General features: G+C 51.8%; 1 protein-coding gene across 5 annotated transcripts in view; it reads left to right on the top strand.

Moving 5' to 3' along the window:
* Tpcn1 (two pore segment channel 1) overlaps positions 1–26317 on the top strand; it is a 55373-nt gene extending 29056 nt beyond the window's left edge. For 3 of the 5 annotated variants that reach the window (XM_027414141.2, XM_035443275.1, XM_035443276.1), the window contains 25 exons: positions 1553–1729; positions 2663–2776; positions 3331–3461; positions 4166–4254; positions 5052–5086; positions 5552–5610; positions 5800–5899; positions 9168–9284; positions 9503–9627; positions 10606–10654; positions 10984–11047; positions 11527–11571; positions 14934–14990; positions 15066–15122; positions 15432–15504; positions 16803–16910; positions 17429–17500; positions 17973–18062; positions 18937–19052; positions 19645–19691; positions 20289–20357; positions 20464–20548; positions 21785–21924; positions 22114–22194; positions 24105–24224. In XM_027414141.2, the coding sequence (XP_027269942.1) occupies positions 1553–1729; positions 2663–2776; positions 3331–3461; positions 4166–4254; positions 5052–5086; positions 5552–5610; positions 5800–5899; positions 9168–9284; positions 9503–9627; positions 10606–10654; positions 10984–11047; positions 11527–11571; positions 14934–14990; positions 15066–15122; positions 15432–15504; positions 16803–16910; positions 17429–17500; positions 17973–18062; positions 18937–19052; positions 19645–19691; positions 20289–20357; positions 20464–20548; positions 21785–21924; positions 22114–22194; positions 24105–24224 (2220 nt within the window). Of the gene's footprint in view, positions 1–1552; positions 1730–2662; positions 2777–3330; positions 3462–4165; positions 4255–5051; positions 5087–5551; positions 5611–5799; positions 5900–9167; positions 9285–9502; positions 9628–10605; positions 10655–10983; positions 11048–11526; positions 11572–14933; positions 14991–15065; positions 15123–15431; positions 15505–16802; positions 16911–17428; positions 17501–17972; positions 18063–18936; positions 19053–19644; positions 19692–20288; positions 20358–20463; positions 20549–21784; positions 21925–22113; positions 22195–24104 lie in introns of all 5 variants that reach the window. The other 2 variants (XM_027414139.2, XM_027414142.2) reach the window with 2 other exon arrangements.
* The last annotated feature ends 56 nt before the right edge of the window (positions 26318–26373 follow it).

The raw sequence follows: 26373 nt of genomic DNA, 5'->3' as shown, positions 1-26373 counted from the left end.
CAAGTTTGAGACCTGCCTGGTCATCAGAGTGAGGATATGTTGTTAAATCCAGGTTCTGCATATAGAGAACTTTTTTAAAAAAGATGTCTTTTTGTTGTTGTTGCTGTTGTTTTGAGACAGGGTCTCTATATGTAACCCTGGCTTTCCCAGAACTTCCTGGCTGGCCTAGAACTCGTAGAGATCTACCTGCCTCTGCCTCCCAAGTACTAGAATTCAGAGTGCGTGCTACTGCACCTGGCTAAGACACCATTTTAATGTTTTTTTTTATGTTTATTTATTGTGTTGGGGCATAGTATGTGTGTTTGGTACATGTGTGGTGATCAGAGGACAGCTTGCAAGGAATTGGATCTCCTACCATATTGGTCCTGTGACTTGAACTTGCATCACCCGGCTTGGCTGAAAGCACCTATACACCCACCAAGCTATCTCTCCTGACCCAGCATCAGCTTTTTTTGTGTGGGGCGGCAGGGGAGGGAGATTCAAGACAGTGTTTCTCTGTGTAACAGTCCTGGCTGTCCTGGAACTCATTTTGTAGTCCAAGCTGGCCTCGAACTCACAGACACCTGCCTGCCTCTGCCTCCCGAGTGTTGGGATTAAAGGCATGTGCCACCAACGCCCAGCCCCAGCATGAGCTTTTAACAGTAAAATGTATAGCAGAGCTCAGATCCCAGTGGATTCAGGTCTGTGCTGGAGGACTGTCTAGCTAGGGTCAGGGCCAGCTCCTCACTCTTCCTGCAGCCATGCTGGAGAAGGCCCAGTGCAGGTCACTGATATATGTGGGTTTCTGGCCCTGGGTGCATCTAGGGTGTCTGCTGCTGGTGGCTTTCTCTTCTCACATCTGCCTGTTAACTTTCTCACTCACCCTTGGGTGCCGTGAGCTTTGAGGTTCTGGCGTCCTGGAGACTTGAAGCCCATAGAACAGAGGCCTGGGGTGGATAGTCTGTATCCAAGCCCAAAGCTGTCTCCAGGAGCTGTTAGATCCTGTGGATTCTCAGTCCATCTTTGCTGGTGGAGACAACATGCCCTGTTCCCTGGATGGTTATGTATGAGTCCTGGGGTTCAGAGCTCTCTCCGAGCCCTCACAACAGGCTCTCTCTAGCTACACCTTCCTCCCTAGCAGTTGGTTAGAAAAAAATTGCACAAGAATTACATATTTTAGTAATTGAAAACAGAGGCTTCTCTGTCCCTGGAGACCACGGTGAGATGGTGGGAGACACCGCCCTGCACAGACCACAGGGCCTTTCGGCGTCCCCTGGGCACAACCCTGATTCCTCTGTCTGGCCTGCGGTTTGTCTTCTATTGCTGATGGAGACAGCAACATCCAGCTTTCGGGAAGTGCCGAGTCCCCTGTCAACTCCAGCCCAGGCCTCTTCAGAAGGGACAGCAGGGGCTGTCCCCCAGTGGGATTACTGTCCCACTGCCGCCTTCCTGGATGTAGAAATCGCGGCCTGAACTGTGTCTTGGCCTCTGTCACCTGTCCCACCTTCTACCCTACCATCTCTCCAGCATGACACCTCTACTCTGGTGTGCTCAAGTTCTCCTCTCTTTGTAGGAAGGCCAGAACAATGACAAGTTCTTCACCCACCCCAAGGACGCCAGAGCACTGGCGGCCTACCTCTTCGCACACAACCACCTCTTCTACCTGATGGAGCTGCTCACCGCCCTGCTTCTGCTGCTGCTGTCGCTGTGCGAGGCACCCGCTGTCCCCGCTCTCAGGCTTGACATTTATGTGAGTGCTCTGGGAAAAGGAGATGAAGAAGCCGAGACACCTTGTCAGTGATTTAAGGGGACCTAAGGGGGAACATTCTAGAAGCGCAGAGAGAAGACCCAGCTGCTCCCTGTTCCCAGCTAAAGGAGATGTCCTTTGGTTCCAAGTGACTCCATAGACAGGCTGGGGCCTGGAGAGCCCACTCAGAGGCCTGTTTTATGGGGCCACCCTGTGGTCAAGTCTGGGAGAGCCACAGCTCACATGGGTGAGGTCCCATGAGTATCTTCCCTGGGTCCTTCTCCTTCCATCCCATGGGGAAGCATAGTTATAGAGTTTGCTGTTCACATATCCCTCTTTTTTAAAAAGAATTACTTACTATTTGTGTGTGTGTGTGTACATGCACTCATGCCGTGGCACATGTATGAGAGTTAGAGGACAACTTGTGGAGTTGTGGAGTGTGTTTTCTTTCTATGTGTATGTGGGATCCAGGGGGTGGAAGTCAGGTCACTAGGCCTACAAGGCAAGTAAGTGCCTTTACCCAGCTGAGCCATCTCCCCAGCCCTAGCAGCCTGCTTAGATGCAAGTGACTGTTAAATTTTGTACCTTTCACCCTTTTGTTTTTAATCCCCTGTTCTTGCTTCCCAAATTCCCCCCCCCCCTTTTTTTTTAAAGTCTTGCACAGTTCTCCCTAGAACAACCAGAGCCTGGAACTGCTTTCTAACTTCACACCGTGTGGGTCTGCATTTCTGTCTGTTGAATGTCAAGTTTATTCTTAGCTGTCTGGGGAAAGCTCTGTCTCCAAGGCCTAGTCTGGCATCTTGGGGTTTGGTGTGTGTGTATATAGGGGGTGGGTGTATGTATGTGTGTGAGCCTTGGGAGAAGTCTGGTGGGGAGCGGGGAGGTGCCATGGATGGGCTCCCCAAAGATGGCCTTCACTCACCTCTCTGGCTGCAGGTCCACGCCACCCTGGAGCTGTTCGCCCTCATGGTGGTGGTGTTTGAACTCTGCATGAAGTTGCGGTGGCTGGGCTTCCACACATTCGTCCGGCACAAACGCACCATGGTCAAGGTACTCTATCTGTCCATCCCATTGCAGCATGTTCCCCTGGGTCCCTGACACACCTGTGTCTATGGCTCCGTTTAAAATCCCCTTGGGCCCAGCATATGCTGGGTAGCCTAGTGGGCTGATGGTCACCTGGAAGGAGGGGGGGGCAAGTGTGCTGGTCTTCTCATTTCATATCCAACCAGAGAATGAGTGGGGTCTTAGGCCCAGAGAGCGGGACTCAAACCCAGCTCTGTGACCTCAGTGGGACCATGCCAAGGGCCATGCCATTTGTCTAGGAAAACATCCCCAAGGGCTGAGTCCTCAGGGGCTTCCTGGTGCCATGAGGATGTTGGGAGAGTATCAGTGGGCACCCAGGGACAGGTAGTGTCTCACTGTAGACACCAGCTTTATCTCAGGCCTCATATCTGGACTGGCTGTAGGAGGGCTCACGATTGCTATTGAGAGAGGCAGAAACAGGAGGAGCCCTGCGGTCCCTGTGGGCTCTGTCCATCAGTGTCTGCTCAGTACATTGGAGGCTGGGTCAGGGAGATAACCATTTTCTGAACTCTCATCCCCAGACATCTGTCCTGGTAGTACAGTTCATCGAAGCCATTGTGGTGATGGTGCGGCAGACTTCCCACATGCGGGTGACCCGGGCACTACGCTGCATTTTCCTGGTGGACTGCCGCTACTGTGGTGGCGTGCGGCGGTAAGGCCTGGGACTCAATGGCCATGTGGTTGCCTGGTGCTCCAGGCTGACAGGAGAGGAGTGGGCAGGAGTTGAGTTGACTGACCCCAGCACCTTAGCTTCAGCTCGGGGGAGGGTGTATTTCTGGGGAACATCCTCACTCTGGCCGAGGGCCCTTCCCTATCTTGGTGTATAATTTCTCCAGCCCTACAATGGTAGCCTAAGGCTGACTTCTCAGCCCTGTCCTTCAAGCTCCTCCCACCCAGCCCACAGCCCTGAGCCTGAGCTGACCCAACCTAGAATTAAACCCATCGTTGGAGACTCCATCTGGTCACTTGGCCAGGGACCCGCTGATGGCAGGGAATGAGCAATTGATCCTTTGTACCTGAAGCTAGAAACAACTATCCTGGGACTAGGTGGCTTATTACATGTGGTGTGTTTGTGTGCCCTCCAACCTATGGAAGATGACCTTAGTCCCTCAGGCCACATGTAGCCTCTTGCCATGCCTTCCCTCTTAGGGTGGAGGTGGCAGCTCCTGCCTTGGCTGTCCCTGTCACCCACTGAGTGGGAGGCCTCAGGTGCATCAGGACTAAGCTAAGCATGGTACCTTCCTGGGTCCAGTAGAATGTGGTGTTCCAGGTCACTTCTCCATCAGCATGTCCCCTTGAGGCACAGGTAACCCCTCCCACCTCTGCCATCTCTCAGCTGGCCATCTCTCTCCCCAGCAACCTGCGGCAGATCTTCCAGTCACTGCCACCTTTCATGGACATCCTTTTGTTGCTGCTCTTCTTTATGATCATCTTTGCCATCCTCGGTGAGCACCCTGTGTCCCCCCTCCAGCCAGTCTCCAAACACATGTCACCCACAGGCCAGGAAGGCTGCGTCCCTCGGGGCTCTACATAGAGTGGCTCAGTAGCAAGGGCCTCAGTTGCTTGCAGCTCTGGAGGCTGTAAACCTGGCACCTTCCCCTCTACATCTTCATGGCTGAAGGGCCAACTCAGCTGGGTCTCACTGTGTAGCCCTGGCTGGCTTAGAACCTTCGAGTGTCCTGCCTCAGTCTCTCGAATGTTGGGATAACACATGGGCACTGCCACCCACTCGTGTCAAATTACATTCCTCATCTGTGTGGAGGAGGCAGGGTGTTTTCCCTGGGTCATGATTCTAAGGCTCCCCGGGAAGGAAAGAATAGCATCCCTGACCAGAGCCTGGCTGCCTTTTGCATGACTTGGCTGTTGTATACTCAGAGAGCGCAGTGGCAGTCAGCTGTCTGCATCTACAGTCCAGCCCACAGATGTGATTAGTGTGAAAACTTTGCATCTTAAAATTCAATTTTATGCAACAGATTTCCATCCCTTCTTAAAGTCTTGACCTGACAGAGCCAACACGCATTCCCAGGTGTCAGCAGGCTTCAGACTCCCTTCAGACAGCACAGGAGTTCTCCAGAGTGCCTCAGTCCTCACCACGCCCTAGTGCCCTCTCCCAGCCTCCCCTCTGGCTCTCATTCATTTTAGATCCTCCCACCTCACCCCAAGTCCCTCCCTCCCCACCTCGTGCACATGGGAGCTCTACTCTAATTCCACTCTTGGTCTGTTTTTTTCTGCCACATTATAGGTTTCTACTTATTCTCCACTAACCCTTCTGACCCAGTAAGTAAATAGATCTCGGTCTCTTGTTTTACGGGGAGGCTTTTCTGCCAGACAGGGTAGCTGGGAGGACCCTGGCCGCGTTAGGAGGGACACCCTGCCTGGTTTCTGGTTCCCAAGAGTCCCCATCCCCCAGACCTGAGCCACTGCTTTTCCTGAGAGCCAAGGGGTATCCTTTTGCTGTTCTTACGGGCTAAGCTTCCAGGTTCAGGTTTGGAACGCTGGAGCATTCTAGTAGAGAATGGAGGAAGGGAGCTCACTCCAGGGACTCGTGACACCCCAGGGAAACAGTCCCTCACTCCCTTAGCTGCTAGGCTGCTCTCATCAGTACAGCTCCCAACGTGCAGGCCTCCATGGACACTGCACCTCTGCTTTGATGACCTTTGTATTCCAAGGAGGAAGGGGGAGAGATGAGCCCTGGGAGTGACTGTCCAGGCCGGTCCACACATCCCCACCCTTTCCTTGTAGTACTTTAACACCTTGGAGAACAGCATCGTCAACTTGTTCGTTCTTCTGACCACAGCCAAGTAAGCCTGGGTCCACTCTCACCGTTGACCTCACCCCAGCCCAGGGCTATCTCCTTCCTCCCAAGGTTCTCCCCAGCTCAGTGCCCATGGGGCTGAGTGGAGGGAAAGGGGGTGGCTGGGAATGCAGGGGAGCAGCTGTCTGTCTCAAGACGGATCCTTAGAGATTGAGGTGACCCCTCTGCCATGCAGCTTTCCAGACGTAATGATGCCCTCCTACTCCCAGAGCCCCTGGTCCTGCATCTTCTTCATTGTGTACCTCTCCATTGAGCTGTACTTCATCATGAACTTGGTGAGTGTCTGTCTTGGCTGTACTTCATCGTGAACTTGGTGTCTGCCATGGGCATGGAGACGGAGATGTCAGGACACCAAGCAGGTGTGTCCCAGGTTCACAATCAGGTGTGAGGCCTTGCAGAGTACTTCGAGGACAGTCGGGGTTCCCTGGGTTCCCCGACTCTGTGCTGCCATTGCTGTAGATGGTACTGGATTGGATGGCAATTCTCACCTCTGCATCTTTCCCTCCTTAAAGTAAACATTTTGCCCTACTGAAGCCAGCCAGGCATGGTTTGGAGAGGACTGTACACAGATGCAGGGCAGCAGTGCTGTGGTTCTGTCAGTATTATATGCAGGAGAGGCAGCTGAGAGGCAGGCGGACAGAGGGACATATGGGCCCATCATCACATAGTTCAGGGCCACCAGGAGTGTTTTCTGACATCAAGACTGTAGCCAACATTAGGCCAAGACCCATGGCAACAGCAGAGTGAGCAGAGACCAGGGCTTCCCGAAGCCTTTGCGTTTTGTGGGAATTGGACCCAAATCCTTTCCAATGCTGGCGAAGCTCGCTACCCCTGGACCACCCCCTAGCCCATTGCATTTGAGATTACACACCTGGTTTTATGTGGGGCTGGAAGTCAAAATGGGGGCCTCATACGTGTTCTTATTTGTGAACATCTTAAAAATATCGTCGAGTTGGTCCCCACAGTCAGGCCCAGGAAAGAAATGGAAGACAGGCTGGAGAAATAGCTTAGTGGCTACTTACTGCCCTCGGAGAGGACCTGGGCTTGGGTCCCAGCACCCACAATGAATACTTAGTTCTTCTGACCTCCTAGTGCTCCTGAACACACATGGTGCACATACTCACACTCAGGCATATGTGCATGAATTTAAAAAATGAAGAAAAGAAATGGAACACTCTCTCCTTGTGTGGTTTGGTGAAATCTGAAAATTTGCAGACTTAACAAAGAAATCTTTTCTTTTTTTAAATTCCTCAAATTACAAAGTAACACACCAGGCTGCTTCCTGTGATGGTTTTAAGTTGTCATTCACTGAGAGGTGCCAGGAGAAGCAGACTCTCTTTCCCTCTACTCTTGCCACAGTCTCGGGAGACTCAGAAACCCCACAAGGTGATGGGCTTCTCCCCACAGGCCAGTGAGCATCACTACCACATACGCTGCCTGGCTTCCTTAATACACTGTCCACTGTCACACAAACACAGCCCTCACTCACCTCAGTGGGGCTAGGAAACATTTATTCTGGAACTAATTATGAGTGACCGTGGCCTGGGACCGAAGATTGTGGTTACCCCAAATCCTGTGACCCGTGGCAACATTACCACGAAGGTTTGTTGTAACAAAACAAAGAGTCATAAATCAAGACACTTCCCAAATACTTTGGTGGCAGCACCATTACAGAGAGAAGAAGAGCTCTGCTGTGGACCTCAGGTGCCAGCCGAGGGCACTCTCGGCCTTTTGATTGGTGGTCTGTTTGAACATTCTGCAGGATTTCCTTAATAGCCACAAAGATGGACTGTCCCATGCAGGGGTGGTTGTAAATGGCTATGAAGGAACCGAGGTAGTTTGTAATTAGGTTCCTGACCAGCCACACCCCAAGCTCTCCACCATCTCTGAGTTTTAATCAGCCTTTGGTCAAGCAGGTGTGTGTGCTTTCTGGCAACTTTTGCCCATACCACTTGCAGACAGTGCCAGACCCCACAAGGCAAGGGCTTGGTCCCCAAACTTCAGGCAGCTATGAGTACCAGGGGACTCCTTTGCTTCTGGCTCAGTAGCTGCATATCAGGGTTTCTGCAACCCCCACCTTAGGGCCAATGATTTCCTCAATGACCCGTAGAACTAGGAAGATATGTTTGCAGATTCATAGTAAAGGAACTGCAAGGATTCCAGATGGTGATTTGCAGGGGCACAGTGGATGCTCCCCTGTCCTGTCCTCTCCTGACTTGCCACTACAAGAACCTCCCCATGTGAGGCCCTCTGGAAGCATCCCAAACTCAATCTTCTGGGTTTTCATGGAGACTCCATTACAAAGACATGATGGGAGTGTGGACAGCCACAGGGAACTGCACAGAAGAATGTGGCACAGTGCTTCCAGGTTGAGTGGGCAAAGCCTGTTCACCTCAACATTCCCCCTTCAGAATGGGGCGGGGCTCTGGGATGTGGAGAGTGATGACTAGAACATGGGAAAGGCAGAGGATTTCTGTGTGGCCAGCACCAAGTCAGAACAGCTGGGAAGGCTTGGGCCCTGTGCCACATGCCTGTAACCCTGGCACTCAGGAGGTGGAAGCAAGGGCATAAATAGCAAGCTCCAGACCAGCCATGGCGACATAGTAAGACTGCTCAAAGAAATAAGATGGCCAGTGTGATAGGTCAGCGGGCAAAAGCACTTGCCTGCAAGCCTCACGGCCTGAGCAGGAGAGAGCGGAGGCCCCAGAGGCCCTCTGACCTCCAAAATGCACTACAGCATGCATGCTCACACAGACACACACATGCGTGCATGTGTGCACACAACAGCAATTACTTTTAGTAAGTTTTATTGGCACCCAGCCACTCCCTTGTGTTTACTTTCATCTGTGGCTGATCTCTCCTTGGAAACAGTCCCACCACAGGGCTGAGTAAACTTGTAACAGAGCCCATTTGCCCACACCTCCGAAAGCCTTTCCTACGTGGCCTTTGGTAGAAAAATGCTTGTTTCAATCTACATGGAAAACAATAGGGGGGTGGGGGCATTTGAAACAGCAGAAAGAACAGGATAGCTCACTCAAAGTAACTTTAAGGACGGGGTATCTGTCAGATCTTCCCTACCCTCTGTTCCCTTCACTAATGAAATGACTTTGCTCTAGGGCAGTTCTGGAATGTTCTTTCCTGGCATGCATGCAGACCTCCCCCCCATCCCCCCACCTCATATTTTTGGAATCTCACAGGAAGCTGTGACTCACAAAAAAAGTGACCATGGTAGGAGGAGGCGGCTCTAGGGTTGAAGTCCCTGGCCTGTCCTCTGGCCAGCCAGGGGCCAGCTATGGAGGACAGAAGAGGGGCCTGAGGAAAACCCATAGATAGTGCCTTCAGGAGAGAAATATGCAAAGAGCAGCAATTCCTGTCCTTGGCTTTGAGTAGCTGTCCCCATTCTGGGCAGTAAAACCCACCTGAGAGCTTCCTGAGTGCTCCCAGGGTGGCTGGATGAAAGCCCTGTCTGGGGGCAGAAGATGACCCCTGAGCCCTGCAGACACGCTCAGAGGACAGCCAGGGCTCCATGCTTGTCCTTTCCAGCTCCTGGCTGTGGTGTTCGATACCTTCAGTGACATCGAGAAGCGCAAGTTCAAGTCTTTGCTGCTGCATAAGCGAACCGCCATCCAGCACGCCTACCGCCTGCTTGTCAGCCAGCAGGTAGGGCAGGGTAGTAGGGCAGTCATGGAAGGGAAGTTCATTCTCCCTCTCTACCCAAAGCATCCCTTTTGGCATGGAGAGCTGGCGACCCTGTAGCTGCCATACTGCCCATGGGAGAAAAGCACAGGTGCCAAAATGCAGATTGGAATAACTGCCCCCAGGCATGATGCCATCTGTGTCCTCATGTCCTCATGTCCCACGCCTTCTCTCTCCCCCAGAGGCCGGGCGGCATCTCCTATAGACAGTTCGAAGGCCTGATGCGTTTCTACAAGCCCCGAATGAGTGCTAGGGAGCGCTTCCTGACTTTCAAGGCCTTGAACCAGAGCAACACACCTCTGCTGGGGTAAGAGCCAGGAGCCACCCCTACAGTGAAGTTGTTCTGGGCACTAGGAGGTGGGCTGCAGAGGAGCTTTTGAGGGGTACAGTTTATACCACAACTCTCACATGGTCATGGTCATGGTCATTGGTCATCTTTTGCAAGCCACAGAAACCCAGCAACAGTCCACATCAATCTGATTTTACTGAAAAGAAATGTTTATGCCTCTAATGTTAGTACATAATAGCCTGAAGCAGGAGGATTGGAAACTTAATGCCGCCCTCAGCTTTGTAGTGAGTTCGAGACCAACATGGACTATTTCAGATCTTGTCTCAAACAAACAAATAAATCACAGGAGAAGGTGAAATGGCTCAGTGGGTAAAGGTGCCTGCTGCTAAGCCTGATGATTTGAGTTTCATCCCTGGGACCTACATGGTAGAAGGAGAGAATCAACTCCTGAAAGTTGTCCTCTGGCCTACACGAATGCATTCCCTATGCATGTGTGCGCAAGCACACGCACACACACACACACATGCACACACACACACACATGCACACACACACACACACACACACACACACACACACACACACACACACACCAGCTTGGAAGGGCTGAGCCTGAGGATCTCCAGTTTTGGTGCCGGCCTCGAGGCTGGTAAGCACTAGAATGCTGCCCACTCAGCTGGGCGCTGCCTGCTGTGGAAGTGAGGGCTCTAACCGAGGTCACCACTCTGTCAGTCCCCGGAGGCTGCTGGTCCCCTAAGGGGCAATGTTCCAGGGCAGAGGTGGTTAGTATGGACTAAGTGGATTGAGTCATCCTAGCCTCTGGAGGACAGAGGCAATCAGGATGCTGCAAGTGAGGGCCCTGACTTAGTGCTGGGCCCCACAAGATATCCATTTTCCTGTGAGAGGTAGCCTTGGGCAGGTGGGGGGAGCAGACGCTGAATGTCGTGTGTGTAGTGGGGCTTGCACCTGACTGCCTTTTCACTTTGCTTGTGACAGCCTGAAGGACTTCTATGATATTTACGAAGTTGCGGCTCTGCAGTGGAAGGTGAGTGTCCCCCTATCCACACGCAGCAGATGTGGATGGCAGCTCAGCCTTCAGAGGGGCCCAGGCACCTCAGCCACAACAGGGATCCTGACTCCCATGACCCAGGCTTCCCAAGCTTCCCTGAGATGCCAGAGAATGGCATTCCTTTTCAGAGTGATGGGGCCATATGCAAATACAATCTATGCATGGAGCAGTATGGACACTCAGCCCCAGCTCTCCAGCTTATCATCCAGATCCCTAAATGTCACCGCTGTCCCCAGTTTAGGAGACCTGGGCTAGGCTCCCATTTCTGGCCGTGACCCATCTCTCCTGGACCCTCCACATTGCAGGCAAAGAAGAACAGACAGCATTGGTTTGATGAGCTTCCCCGGACAGCCTTCCTTATCTTTAAAGGTGAGTGATTTTGTGTGGTCCAGCTGGAAGTGAGCACTTAGCTCCAGAACCAGGGAGGACCCTGATCAGTAATTCAAAAGCCACGGCCAGCCGGCACCCATAATCACAGCACCGGAGAGGCTGAGGCAGGAAGATGGCAAGTTTGAGACATTCTGGGCTACGTAGCAAAACTGCATCTCAAAAATAAATAAGTAAAAGACAGTTAAAGCGGATGCTCACGTCATGGACTAGTCACCCTTTAGTTCAAGGCCTGGTTTGTGGTGGGTTTTCATATGTTGATTTTGGTTTTTGAGACAGGGTTTCTCTGTGTGGCCCTGGCTGCCATGGAACTCACCCTGTAGACCAAGCTGGCCTTGAACTCAGAGATCTGCCTGCCTCTGCCTCCCTAGTGCTGAGTGCTAGGGTTAAAAGTGTGTGCCTGCATCTGCGCCTGGCCTATCTTGGATGTTCTAACCTTAACATTTCTTCCCTCCAAACAGGCATTAACATCCTTGTGAAGTCGAAGGCCTTCCAGTATTTCATGGGTAAGTGTGAACCGCCATAGCTCTGGGCCCCTGCCCTCCTGAGTCCTTTGTTCTTGAAGGTGGAAGGACAATAGATCAGAAGGTGCCAAGCAGGTGGCTCAGGCACTGGGTTCTGTCCCCAGCACCCCTCAAAAATAATAAAAATAATAATAACAAAAGCAAAATCCTGAGATCCAGGCACACCTGGTTTACCATGCTGATTACATGTGGCAGTACATAATGTATGGTCACTTCCTGGTCTTCTGGACCCTGGGTTCAGTTCTGTGTCTCTGATGTAGCACTGGGTCCTTTGGAACCACAGTGTTGATAGGGCTCCTCCTGTTTCAGTTTGCTTCCTCTGCAGACCTGCGCCTGCCCATGGTGGTTAGTTAAGGAAGAGCCTGTCTGTTTTCTCTCCATCTGCACCCCCACCACATGTACTTACTCCTTGGTACTTACATCCAGAATCCTGGGGTCTGACACAGTAGCCATAGTGACATGTGATTCTTATTTATTTATTTATTTATTTATTTATTTATTTATTTTTGGTTTTTCGAGACAGGGTTTCTCTGTGTAGCTTTGGAGCCTATCCTGGCACTCTCTCTGGAGACCAGGCTGGCCTCGAACTCACAGAGATCTGCCTACCTCTGCCTCCCGAGTGCTGGGACTAAAGGTGTGCATCACCAATGCCCGGCACGACATGTGATTCTTAACATTTAAGCTAGCTGGAAAAAAAAAAAAACTAAACAAGTGTGGTGGTTCATGACTGTAGTCCCAGCATTTGGGAAGCTGAGTTAGAGTGATTGCCACAAGTTCGAGGCCAGCCTGGGCCAACAGGAAGGAAGTCCTTACCCAGAGAAAAATTCAGGGGCTGAAAGTACCAGTCAATGGTTGAGTGCTCTCCTGGCACGCAGGAAACCCCGGGTCCATCCCCAGCATCACACAGAGGTAACAACAGCAACAGTTCAGGTCCCTGGCACATTTCTCATGCTTGATAGCCAGAAGCCTGGGAGCAGCACCCTCAGGGAGGCTCTCAGACTTCCCACGGATTCTGTTCAGCTCTGATTCCTTCTGCGAAGGCCAGAGGCCACAGGTTGTGTAGAGTGCCTACTGCTTTGCACCGAACTGTTTCCAGGCTTCCCACAGATGCAGCCAGGGTTCTGTTGTTTATGTATTTATTTATTATGTATTTATTTGTGCATGTGATCATTTTATTCAGAAGCTTGCTTTAAATTGAGGAGGCAGAAAGCCATAGAAACCGACCTCCTAGGTAGGGCAGATCTTCCTGGACCCCGTCATCAATAAAAAGCATGCCTTATTCATTTATTTTTATTTTGTATTTATGTAGTTTTTATTTTTGAGACAGGCTCTCACTCTGGAACTCAGGCTACCCCACAGTTTACTCTATATTCCAGGCTGGCCTTGAACCCATGGTCCTCCCAAGCATTGAGGTACAGATGTGAGACAATGCACCCAACTGGATTTTGCCTTTTTAAAAATAATAAAGGTGGTGCACACTTTAGTCCCAGGACTCAGGAGGCAGAGGCAAAGTGATCTTTATGAATTCAAAGCCAGCCTGGTCTACACAGTGAATTCCAAGACAGCTAGGGTTGTTACACAGAGAAACCCTGTCTCAAAAACCAAAAACAAACTATCTCTGTTGATGTTTCATTTTCAACACCAGGGTGTTTACCTAACTCACTACTCTGCTATATCTTCATTCCCAATCTTAACATGAGGCCCCCCTGCAGCACAAGCCCAAGGTCCCAGCATCAGTCCCACCACTGGTGTGACCTGTGTCGCCTGGAGCATTACCTAGAGACACAAGTTTTCGTATCGTGCTTCAGGTCACCAGAAATAGTCTCTGTCTATTATGTGGGCAGGTTGGCAACTGGGACACATTAGTCTTTTTCATTGTTGTTTTGAGACACCCCCAGCTGGTCTGAGACTAACAGAACTCTTTGCCTCAGCTTTCCCAGGTGCTGGGATGAAAGGTCTGTGCCACTACACTTTTCTTTATTTCATTTTATTTCAGATGTTTAGGTCTCCCATCTTTCACTTAACACTCTGTATTATATAACTCGGTTGCATATTTATATGGCTTCAAGTCAAATTTTCAAAACAAATTATATTCAAGTAAGAATAGATTATATCTATTCCCAGTGGTTGACTTTTATTTTGACTTACTTTTCTGTTGTGTAAAAGCTATAAGAGGGCCAGCAAGGTGGCTCAGGGGCTAATGGAGCTTGTTGCCAAGCCAGAAGAAGGTCTGAGTTCAGTTTCCTAGGACTCATATGTAGTGGAAGGAGGAAACCAACTCCCACAAGTTGTTCTCTGACTTCCACTGGCCCCTGGTGACACATGCTCCACCCCACCTTCCATAAGTAAATAGTAAATAAATAAAAAAGCAAAATTTTTTAAGCCTCTAAGAATTGGATGTAGTGGTGAAAGCCTGTAATTTCCCAAAATCCTGATATATATATATATTATATATATATATATATATATATATATATATATTATGTATATATGTATATGTATATATATGTATATACACACATACACACACACACACACACATTACAGCTTCCATCTTAAATGCACGAGCATACTTTAGGCACCCTTCTCCCACTGTAGTGTGTTTCAGTGGTTAGTAAAGAGTAGATACCATTGGATAGTAACATACAGAGAGTGGCCACATGGTCTTCTGTCATGGGTGGCATGCCTCTTGGCATACGTGTCAACCAGTCACCGACTCTCATCATGTACTTATTTCCTGTCTCTAGTTGCTGGTCCTGGGATGGTTCCCAGATACGAGTGCTGGGTGGAAGGTTCATACATGCATTGTTACTGTGTTCATGCAAGCATTTTGAGAGGAAAAAAAAGTTTCCCATTTATTTTATGAGTAGGAGTGTTTCGCCTACCTGTGTATCTGTACATGTGTGCCTGGAGCACGCAGAGGTCAGAAGAGGGCATCAGATCCCTGGGACTGGAGTTATGGATGGTTGTGAGCCACCATCTGGGTGCTGGGAACTGGACCCAAGCTCTCTACAAGAGCAACAATTGCTCTTAACATCACACAGTCATTTCAGAGTCAGACAAGCCCATGCAGACTGGCCATCTGTGTTGAAAACTTGGACTCATCTGAACATCTGAACCCAGTTGCTGTAGTGACACAAACTGTGCCGTTGCCATTCCTGGCCGTTTCCTGAGGGAATTCCCTGGGTGTTGTTAGTCAGTAGTGAGAGCTCTGAGTAGAAGGGGGATCTTCCATGAGTGGTGTGTGGCCTAGACCCACTCTGATCACACACTCCCGGTTTCTGCCAATAGCCCTGTGGGCTGGCAGGCTGGTCCCTCTGACTCTCACCGTTTCTCTGTTGCAGACTTGGTGGTAGCTGTCAATGGGATGTGGATCCTAGTGGAGACATTCATGTTGAGAGGTGAGCTTCAACTGGGACCTCTCCCTGCCTTACTCAGAGCCCCGGGCTGACCGTAACCACATCTCTGTCTTCCAGGAGGGAATCTCATCTCTTTGAAGCGTGTGCCCTGGAGTTACCTTGTATTTCTTACCAGTAAGTGTGATGCATGACTCTGCCCAGTTACTGGCTTAAACCCAGCTATGAGAGCTCCGCCTACCTGTAACATCTCATGGCCCACCCCTAAAACAGAACCTTAAAGGACCCCATCTTGGAGGTTTAGTCTGACCTCTTTACCCTGTTTCAAAACCCTGCACTTTTCACAAGGCTTTCTACCATGTGCCTCAGCCTTGCCTCTAGCTGTCCCCCTCATCATGTCCCTCAGCCTTGCCTCTAGTTGGCCTGCTGCTCACAGAGGGCTGGGGAGAGCCCAAATCAGCCCCTGCTGTCTTCCTCTTCTCTTAGTCTATGGAGTGGAACTGTTCATGAAGGTGGCTGGCCTGGGCCCTGTGGAGTACCTGTCCTCTGGATGGAACTTGTAAGTAGAGCACATGATCACCCTGGGGCTGAAGCGTTAGTGCCAGCCATCTTCTCCCCACCCACAGGCAAAGGGCAGGCAGCTCTGGGGACTCACTTGGAGGGTCAGAGGACAGCAAGTTCTGTCTCCTGTGAATCAAGACTCCTCTGGGGCTCTTACCTGAAGCCTCTAGGGCCACCCGCACTGGTTCCCACCAATCCCCAGAGCTGGCTCTTCCTAGTCATCAGGCTTCTTCTCTCCCATTAAAACCACAAGGGCTGGGTGGTGCTGGTGCACACCTTTAATCTCAACACTTGGAAGGCAGAGGCAGGCAGAACTCTCTGAGTTCAAGACCAGCCTTGTCTACAGACCGAGTTCCAGGACAGCCAGGGCTACATAGAGAAACCTATCTCACAAACAAACTGAAAACCCCCAAACCACAAAGGCCACAGAAGGCATCACCTCCTCTTGACTGGCAGTGAAAAAAGCCATGTGGCAAGCTTTTTTCATCCTAGCACATAGGAAGTGGAAGCAGGAGGATGAGGCATCCAAGGTCATCCCAGCTATATAATGTTTGCACCTAGCCTGGGCTATGTGAGGCCCTGTTTTAAAAACAGGGAACAAATGAAAAGGACTACATGGCCTCAGTGTGGCTCTGGAGGTCCTGCACCCTCCTTCATTTTTAATAAACTCACCTGTGAAGTCAAGGGACACTCATGAGGGCTTGGGTCATCAAAATACAGCTAATCAGAGCAGGGAGAAATCAGTGTGGTGGGGCACTGCTATCATCACCATTTAGGATGGGCTTTTCACTTGAGTCCAGAAGTCCAACATCTGCCTGGGCAACACAGACACCATATTAAAGAAGGGAGAAGAACAAGGGACCGATACGAATAGGCTGGACATACTCAGTAGACACTTGTCTGACATGCATGCGTCCCTGACACTGTGTCACGTGAGAGCAGTGTGGTGTGTGTCTGCCTGGTGTATCCTAGAGTCCTGCCTTCAGTTCCTCAGTACGGCCAGGTCCCAGTGTGACCAGCCACCTAGGGGCTGCTGAGGCCAAGGCTTCTGCCCCCATGCTTAGAGCAACACATGGTCCACAGAGCCTGTTTCCAGGCACATGTGCCCTGGGGCCAGATTGCCAAAGCTGAGGCTCAGGCCTGAGCTGTGGCTGGGGGATGGGCAGCTGTGGGACATTGTCCTGTGTGCTGTGGCTGGTCTGGTCTCTGGAAGCCAACAGCTAAGAGCAGGGTTGTCAGAGGAAGTGGAAAAGGCGTGGGATGTCATTTGCAAACTGGCTTCTCCCCTGGCTCCAGGTTTGATCTCTCAGTCACAGTGTCTGCCTTCCTGGGACTGCTTGCACTGACACTCAACATGAAGCCCTTCTATTTCATTGTGGTCCTGCGTCCCCTTCAGCTGCTGAGGTGACCTGCAGGGCTGGGGGATGGGCAGTGGGCATGGGGGGGGTGGGAACCCCTGGAACTAAGCTGAGAGGTTCACTAGCTAGTGTCAGCCCCCCCCCCCCACTTTAGCAAGGGTTATGCAGGAGAGAGGTACAAGATGCTCTGAGGGTCCCCGAGTGTGACTGCATCTCCTTTCCTGGGCTTGTCACGCTGTCTGAGCTTCTGGGTTCATCTGTCCACTCCCGGGGCGGGGGGCCGGGGGAGGGGGCTGTATTTTTTTAAACCACATAATACAGTATGAGGCTGGCATGGTCTGCAGCTCCTCAGAGGGTCTTGGCCTGTCCTGGTGTCCTTGGTCTGTCCCATCAGATGCCAGTTTATGAGTCATAAGGGAGGCAAGCTCAGCTTTGCAAGGTTTCTCAGCCTCATCTTCATGTGGGGAGAGGAGGGCTTGCAAGGTTCGGGCCCATCTGAGGAAGTGGGCTGTGGCCATGCCCCTGCCTCTGTGGTCCCAGCAACACAGTGTTCTCATTGCTCAGGTTATTTAAACTGAAGAAACGCTACCGCAACGTGTTGGATACCATGTTTGAGCTGCTACCACGGATGGCCAGGTACTGCCCACCTCTCAGCACGCAGGTCCAAGCGGTATGAGGCTTGTATTAGGGGTTCAGGGGATGCAAGAACAAGGAGGAATCCCAGGAAGGCTGAATTCGGGGTCTGGGGGGGCTCTTCAAAGAGACAAGAGTCTGGACCATACAGGTCCCTTCGGCAGCACCAGCCTGGCTGAACTGTCTAGTGGGGAGGGCAGGGAGCTGTCAACTTACCACCTGTGTCTACGTTCACAGGTAAGGGGTCACCTGTGAGCCTCCCTTCACAGGTAAGGGGTGCATCTCTGGTCAAGGGGCATCTGTCCCTAGCATCCCCCACCATGAGCCACGCGGCCCCTCCCCTGAAGACACTTTTCGGCGATCACTTGGCTAGGGCTAGGGGCATGCCTCCCGCAGTCAGTGCCGGGGCACCATGACGCGCTGCAGCTACACTCCCCTCGCCCACCCTGACTACTCTGTCCCTCTGCCTCCCCAGCCTTGGCCTCACCCTGCTCATCTTCTACTATTCCTTCGCCATCGTGGGCATGGAGTTCTTCAATGGGCGACTGTACCGCAACTGCTGCAAGTATGTGGCGTGGGTGGCCTTGGGCCTGCACAGCACGGGCTTTACTCCTGAGCTGGGCACACAGAGCCAAGTGACAGTTTGGGAGCCAGTGTCGCCCTTCCCTAGCAGGGTTTAGGCCTCAATCGACACATACACCCCTCCCCAGAACCAGAGCAACCCTCACCCCCTCATACACTGTCCAGGTGAGGCTAGGACCTGGCAAGAGACTGGGCAGATGACCATGGCAAGAAGGTCACAGAGATGAGGGATGAAGAACAAGGTGATACCTCTGTACAGGGCACTATCCCGCCCCTCTTCCCCAAAAGGAAATGAGCAAGATCCATTATCGATATGTCCCCTTACAACTGGCCCATGTGACCTTGAGCACTGATAGGTCACCAGTGACCCTGGTATATGTCCAGCTGAGGGCTACACCAAGAGCCCATGATGATGGTCACCACCATGCTCAAGTGCACATTCCAGAACTCTCTTCAGAGTCCATGTACCTATCAGGACTCAAGACATAGCCTTGCTATCAAGCTCCCTGGTGGCATGGACACCTAACTTTTACAGATGGCAGCATGGATTTTCAAAGAAGAGTATAAACCCGGAGTGTGGCGAACAGGGTCCCCTCTAAGTGCAGCAACTGGGTCAAAGCTGGGACACACGTGCAATGCCCCAGAGATGCCTGGGAGGGTAGAGAAGGCCCCCATTTCTCACTACCTCCATCTCTACCTTTACAGTTTGCAAGCATGCCCAGTGATTATGCATAGGGCAGGATATGGGTGGCACTGAGAGACAAGGAGACTCCTAACCAGACCTTGTTTTGCATGCTTGTTCCAGTGAAGGTGGTTGGTCATCTTGTGACCCCCTGTCCTCTTGTCCCCCTTGTTAGCTCCAGCACGGTGGCTGATGCCTACCGATTTATTAACCACACAGTGGACAATAAGACCAAGATAGAGGACGGCTACTACTATCTCAATAACTTTGACAACATCCTCAACAGCTTCGGTGAGCGAGTCCTGGAGGGTACTCCTAGCCTAGGTCTGGCTCAGGGCTGCGTAAGGCCTCTCTGCTTTCTCTAGCCACTGAGCACCCTTCCTGGGGTCCCTTGTACTCATAGCAGTGCCGTGCGACTGGAGAACAGGCAGATCCAGGCTCGCTCAGGCACCAGACCTCCCAGTGACAGAGAAGTAAGAGGCCCTAGCAGGAGGGCTGCAGTGTCAACATGGCACACCTTCAGTGCCATCAGAGGGAACCCAGCACAACAGTGCCATTTCAGTGTCAAGCAGTCCCTGACTGAGACCCTGAGACCTCTCTACTCTCTGGTTCCTTGCAAAAGCCTGATGGTGGGAGGGGCGTAGCACTGGGCATGGCCTCTTGAGGGAATGGAGAGTCCCTGCTTGCTCCCATCATGTATCCGGTTAAGTCTGCTGCTCACTCCTCATTGCCAGCATCAGTCAGATCCAGCCCCCCATGGGCTCTGCAGGCAAAGGGTGCACCTTTTGGGGGATAGGTTGGTGACAGGAGTCCCTGTAAGCAGTTACTCGGGGACAGAGCAGGCCTTTGGCATTGGCCTGAGGCACACCTCCTTCCCTTGCAGTGACCCTGTTTGAGCTCACGGTTGTCAACAACTGGTACATCATCATGGTAAAGCTCTGGGCCTCCCCCCACCCCACTCCCCACCTTTGTCCTCTCTGGGGCACACTTCTCTTCCAGTCCCCACAGGGTTAGGGGCCCTTTATTGTGCTTTAGTGGGAGGCCCCAATGTACCATCACCTCTCAGCTCTGTGCTACGCACCAGCTGTCTCCCTCCACGTACCATGACAACCTCCAGGTATCTAACCATTGGTCAACAGTATGACATGCCAGGCCCTGTGGTGTTGTGCCCATGATGTCAGGTGCTTGGGAGGCTGAGGCAGGAAGATAGTTCACAGACTCCGTCTCTAAAATATAGAGTATGGTGAGGGTGGGTGGCTTCCCCCTCCCCCCATTCCTTAAATTCTCTCCACTTACCTGCACTGACCCGGGATCTAGTCATACATGCTGGAGAGGGCTGGGGGGGGGGGGTAATGCTACAGAAAGGAACACTCACATCCAGGGAGAAAGAGGCCTTCCTCCTTAGTGTCCCACACTCACACGGAAGGCCAGGGAAGTGTTGTGTGTCACTTGGCTTTGGGCCTGGACTGACAGACTAAGGAGATGGTGGCTAGTGCTGCCTATGGGCTCACTCACTGCTCCCTCCAGGAAGGTGTCACCTCGCAGACCTCCCACTGGAGCCGCCTGTACTTCATGACCTTCTATATTGTGACCATGGTAGGTCCCACCACAGCTGTTCTCGGTCCCCTGGGCTGCATTGTCAGAAAGCAAGGGCCTTATCTAATGGGGCCATGACACCCACACACTGTCTTTGCTTGGCCAGGTGGTAATGACCATTATCGTGGCCTTCATCTTGGAGGCCTTTGTCTTCCGCATGAACTACAGCCGAAAGAGCCAGGACTCAGAAGGTCTGTATGGGTGTCACACCCCAGGCACTGGTAACTCATTGCCTATCTGCTACCCCACTATCTGTCCCCATGCCTGCTTATCCCAACTGCATCAGCTTTGTGTTTTGGCTTGTCTGTCTAGGTCTCATTTGTATCCGTTGTTAAGCAGTCTAAACAGGAGAGGGACTGGAGAGATGGCTCAGCAGTTAAGAGCACTGGTGCTCTTCCAGAGATCCTAAGTTCAATTCCCAACACCCACATGGCAGCTCACAACCATCTATAATGGGATCTGACGCTCTCTTCTGTCATGCAGGCATACATGCAGACAGAGCACTCATACCGTAAAAAGTACATACATTTTTTTAAAACTCTAATACCAAAAAAATGCTTCCAGTTTCTAAATGTAAAACAAGTAGCCTCTGTCACTTCATTCTGAGTGGAGAAGGCTGTGGGAGGAATAGCCCTTTGTCTCCTTCACAATCCTGTACAACTCTTGACTGGCATATACTGCTAAGAGCCTTCCACCAGCCAATGCCACATTTTACTATAAGACACTCAGACCACCACTGCTCCTGATTCCCATGTGTAAACATCACTACAGAAGTAGACAGTGTCCCTTCTGTGTCCCAGTGGCCACTTCTTCCTGTTTGTGCAGCCATCTTCATTCTTAGCTCGGTGGTAGAGTTGTTTCTATACACATGTGCAAGGCCATGAATTCCCACCCCAAACTGAAGAAAACAGAAAAACCACACACCACCAGAACTGTCCACCCATTCCTACTTCTTCAATCTATGTGGTGTCAAGCTAGTTGATGTTCTATATGTTCACTAAGTGTGTGTTTAGAGGCAGTCTCAGGTATAACTGAGGCTGGCCTATAACTTGCAATCTTCCTGTCTGCGCATCCTGAATGGCACCCGATATTTTTCTATTTTCTTGGAGACTCCCCCGTGAAGCCCTTTACGAGATAGGTACTCTTGTAGCCCAAGCTGGTCTCAAACTTGCTAGGTAGCTAAGGCTGGCTTTGAGATGGTCTACCTACTCTCCATACCTAAATGTTGAGATTACCACACCCTGCTCCCCCTGATACCCTGTGTTCCCTGTAAGCTGTAGGCTATACATGACTTCCTGATACATTAGCGAGGGGGAAGGGAAGCAAGGACCACCAGTGGCTGGGGCAGGAGCAGGAGCTGCTTGGGGGAAGAGCTAGGCTCCACAGTGGGGGAAAGTGGTTGTGGACACGGCTCTCTCCACCTCCAGTGGACAGTGGCATCGTCATCGAGAAGGAACTATCCAAGGAAGAGCTTCTGGCCATTCTGGAGCTTTATCGTGAGGTGCGAGGCGCCTCCTCTGATGTCACCCGGCTGCTTGACACCCTCTCGCAGATGGAGAAATACCAGGTAAGGAAGGGACCATAGGCTCTCAATTGCAAAGGGGAAGGGACCTGCCATCTCAAGCTGGTGGCATCCTTGCAAACGTCGGGGTTGAGGGGTGGGAGTAGCCTCCATGGTACAGCCCTAGGGCTCAGGCCCAGGTGAGTCCATGCTGTCTGCAGCTACATATACCTCACAGCCTCCGTTCCCCCCTAGCAAAATTCTTTGGTGTTTCTGGGACGGAGATCAAGAACCAAAAGTGACCTGAGCTTGAAGATGTACCAGGAGGAAATCCAGGTAGGGGCTGATGCCCTGGGAGGGGCGCTTCTGGTAGAGGGCCCAGGAGGGGTCCATGCCCTCCCAGGGTCTCAGGACCCAAGACTGTTCACAGCCTTGACACGTTGATGAATTGCTGGGTAGCCACTTTGCTGTCCAACCCACTGCGTGGCCATGCTGCTCCTTGAGAGTTTCCAGTGCCCCTGTGGTTCTTTCCAGAGATATGAGTGAGGGAAGAGACAGGCAGGCTCCCTACAGGACCTGCTGCACGGGCAGGAAGGTGCTTCCCTCTTCCTGCCCCTGTTACTTGATGGGAATAAGTCTTGCTGAGCTCAGGGAAATGGGCATCCAGCCCTCCCTCCCTCCCTCCCTCCCTCCTCCCTCCCTCCCTCCCTCCCTCCCTCTCTTTCCTTCCCTTCCCTCCCTTTCTTCCCTTCCCTTCCCTTCCTTCCACCATCTCCCAATCTTACCATACCGAAACTGTTAAAAGTATAGGGTGGGCAATGGTGGCGCACGCCTTTAATCCCAGTGCTTGGGAGGCAGAAACAAGTGGATCTCTGTGAGTTCAAGACCAGCCTGGTCTACAGAGTGGAAGTTCCAGGACAGGCTCCAAAGCTTCAGAGAAACCCTGTCTTGAGAAACAAGCAAACAAAACAAAAACAAAAAGTGTAAACACTGCAAGCTGGCTCCATGCCCTTCCAACAGAACCCAGAGGCATGAGCTACTTAGCTCTCCTCCCTGTGGGGTCTCTGGGACTTCCTATGCAGTAGCTTCATTAACAAGAAGTTGTGGTCGGCTTTTTTCTATATGTAGAAGCCACTTGGTGTCCCAGTCCCCACTGCAAGTGACAGAACAGTATGATATGCAGAGCAGTGGTGCAACTTCCTAGGAACACTAAAGGCACCCAGAGGCCAGGCAACTCCCATCTTCTAGCCTGCCTAGCCCACTCCAGGCTTCGATGTCCCTCCTGCTGAGGGGCACAGCCATCAGCTGACTCTGGAGAATTCCTTAAGCTCTAAAGGACTGTGGCTTGGGTTCTCTTTTTTAAAATATGGGACCTGAATTCCCCAGGCCCTGGGAGCAGCTGGCTTTCTGAGTAAAGCTGGGAGGTAAGTGACTGTTAGGTTTTTTGTTTGTTTGTTTGATTTGTTTTTTCTTTCTCCACCCCCCTCCCCTTAAATAATTGTTTATTGGCAGTGGGCTGGAAGGGGTGGCAGAATTAGCATTCACAGATAATACCACACACCAGTCATGAGGGCAACAAGAGTGATGGGAAAGAGCCTGACGCCTCTATCTTGAATAGCAAGTGGGTAGGCAGGGAGCCTGGAATGTTGACAGGGCAGCCAGCCTTAGGTTTTTTTTTTTAGTTTTTCAAGATAGGGTTTCTCTGTGTAACAGCCTTGGCTGTCCTGGAACTCAGTCTGTAGTCCAGGCTGGCTTCGAACTCAGAGATCAGCCTGCCTCTGCCTACCAAATGCTGGGATTAAAGGCATTTGCCGCCACCACCCTTTTATAAACAGTTTATAAAAGACCCCTGTTATCCTTCAGAGGGCAGCAGAAGCAGTGTCCCAATGAAGGCCACTCTCTCTCTCTCTCTCTCTCTCTCTCTCTCTCTCTCTCTCTCTCTCTCTCTCTCACACACACACACACACACACACCCGCTAAACCTGGACCTGGTCTCCTGCAGAACTCATGTGGCCCTGGCTCAGGCCTCTAGTGGTTTTGTGGCTTTTTCTCCATTGGGGGCCATTGTCCCTATCCCCAGGGTGGTGGGGGGGGTGTTTATCTAGATAGGTGGGCCCCTGACTCTTCCTACATTGATGTCTCACCCAGCAGAGGCTCTTTTGCTGCCCCTTGTGGTGGGCTGTGTCCCAACTGGGGGAGTGGGTTGGAAGTTGAACCGCCCTCAGCATCACTCACCTCTGCTCTAGGAGTGGTATGAGGAGCACGCCCGGGAACAGGAGATGCAGCAGCAACTTAAGGGCATCGTGCCTGGCCCTGCCGCCCAGCAGCCCCCTGTCATTCGTCAGCGCTCCCAGACTGTTACCTAGCCGGGTCTCATCAAGCCAACTCTTCTATGCAATAACACCACAGTATTATGTACTACAATGTGTGGAAACCATGTGTGTATGCAGACACACTCATATATATGCACATATTTACAGAGACAGAAAAGGACTAGCCAGGGCCGGTTTGAACCGCCTTGCTCTGTCTTCCTGAGCTTCAGAAGTCGGCTTGGGCTAGAACCATGCCTGGCTGAGCTCTTCCTACCATGGAAATCTTGGAAGCCCTCTTCTCAAGAAGCTCCTTAAATAGGCTGTGCCGTCTCAGCAATGCCAGTCTCTCCCCCCTCTGGGGGGGGCACACACAGGTGGGACCTCCCTGCTGCTGCCTGAAGCACCAACCTTGCAGTGTCCCCACATCCATCACAGGTGTCTATGTCTGGTATTAGGGACAAAACCACTAAGAAGAAACCCCATGTCCTACTGATGATGCCAGTAGATAAAAGTGCTAGAAAGTTCCCTGTGGGATCAGTGCCTGGGATCCCGTGGGAAGCCTGAGGGAGGCCAGACATATCTAGTTAGGCCTCTGCTGAACAGAGATGGCACCAGACAGCAGCGTACACTTTCTCTTGAGCTTCTGGTCCTTCCTTTTGCTGAAATCCCAGAGAAGTTAGGCCCTGCAGGAGGAAGCCAACAGGAGGCCCCAGGAATTTGGCCAGGGTATGCTGAGTCCCTTCTGGGGGTCATCTCCTCAGCAGAGTTAATTTGAGCTGGTGCTGAAGGCAGTCCCCACCCCATCCCCCTTCTCCAGTAGACACTAAGGTCTGGGAGGGAGCCACAGCACAGGGACATTCCTGCCATCACTGCTGTCTCTGGCACCACCACATCCACACCATGGGTAGCTGCTTTTCAAGAACTCTGAGGCACCATGAGGACTGGCCTCCCGAAGGTTCTCATAAGCTAGGTAGGTGTGGGAGGGGAGACAGGTAAGCATTCAGTGGCCCCCACCAGGGCCTCCTCGGAGTTCCTTTGACATCTCAACAAGGTGGTGATTGGATAGTGAGGGAACAGTGGCAGGGATGGATCTGTGGTCACTTCATCCCACTGTTGTGTCCACCAAGGGATGAGGCAGGCAGACCTGGTGAGAGCTGGTAAAGCATCTCTGGTCTCCAGCGGGCACCCGGCTAACCTGGCCTTCTATGCCTGTTGCTTCTTGGGACTCACAGTGGGCGGGTATGGGTCCCTTCATGTTCTCCCAGCTGCAAAAGAGGACAAAGCTGGGTCCAACACCCCATTCAGCTGATCCAGGGACCATGCCGGAACACCAATGCTGGTGTCTTCACTCTAAATAAAGCACAGCCCTCTGGGAAAACCACTGGTTCCCACAGGCAGTCAGGAGATTGGTAGCATCCCATCAACTTTGAAGGGCTCCTGGCCTCCACTGGCACTCAGCCTGGACTCCTGGCCACAGCCCTCCCTCCAGAGAGCAGCTTCATCTGCACAGCTGGATGCCTTTTGTGTACTGGCATTCCAGAAGCAAAGAGGAGAGGCCTATGCAGAGGGCCTGGGGCCTTGGAGCATCCAGCCTGGTCCTAGGCCCTTCTTCTACCCCAGGAATTGTCAGTATCCCTTAACCTAGGGGTGGCAGAGCCCAGGTGGGGGAACTGGTCTAGGGCCTAAGATGAAGGTACTAAAACTCCTGGGTTTAGCACATTACCAGCCAGGTACCAGGAGGAGATAGGGCTGATAGGCCAAACTCCAGCCAGTCATATAGACTAGGGACACCTATCCTTACAGGTCACCTTGGGCACACCAAGCTGACTCAAATTTGCTAGTCAAGCAGGGGACAGGTGGATGTCATCCAGGCTGTGAGCTGAAGACCCTGGAACCCCATCTAAGCCCAGCTGCCCCTTCCCTCAATTCAGCTGAGTGGGGACTGGAGGCTGTGTCACAACCTAGCAGGGGTAGCTGTGGAACCATGCTTCTCCTCCTCCCACCCCAGCCTTACTCCACACCATGCAGACAATCATTTTGTATGGGTCAAGGAGCTACGTCAGAAGGTTTTATACAATGATTTGTTACCTAGAAACCCACTGTGCCCAGACTTGTGGTGTGTCAATAAAGAGCCTCTGCTTTGTAAATATGACTACAGCCTTTGGCTTCCAGCTTGGGACTGACCCCACCTTAACCCCGCCCT

The sequence above is a fragment of the Cricetulus griseus genome, chromosome 4 (assembly GCF_003668045.3).
Source record: "Cricetulus griseus strain 17A/GY chromosome 4, alternate assembly CriGri-PICRH-1.0, whole genome shotgun sequence".
Taxonomy (NCBI): domain Eukaryota; kingdom Metazoa; phylum Chordata; class Mammalia; order Rodentia; family Cricetidae; genus Cricetulus; species Cricetulus griseus.
Note: the sequence above shows the minus strand (reverse complement) of the source record. Positions and strands in the feature narration are given on the sequence as shown.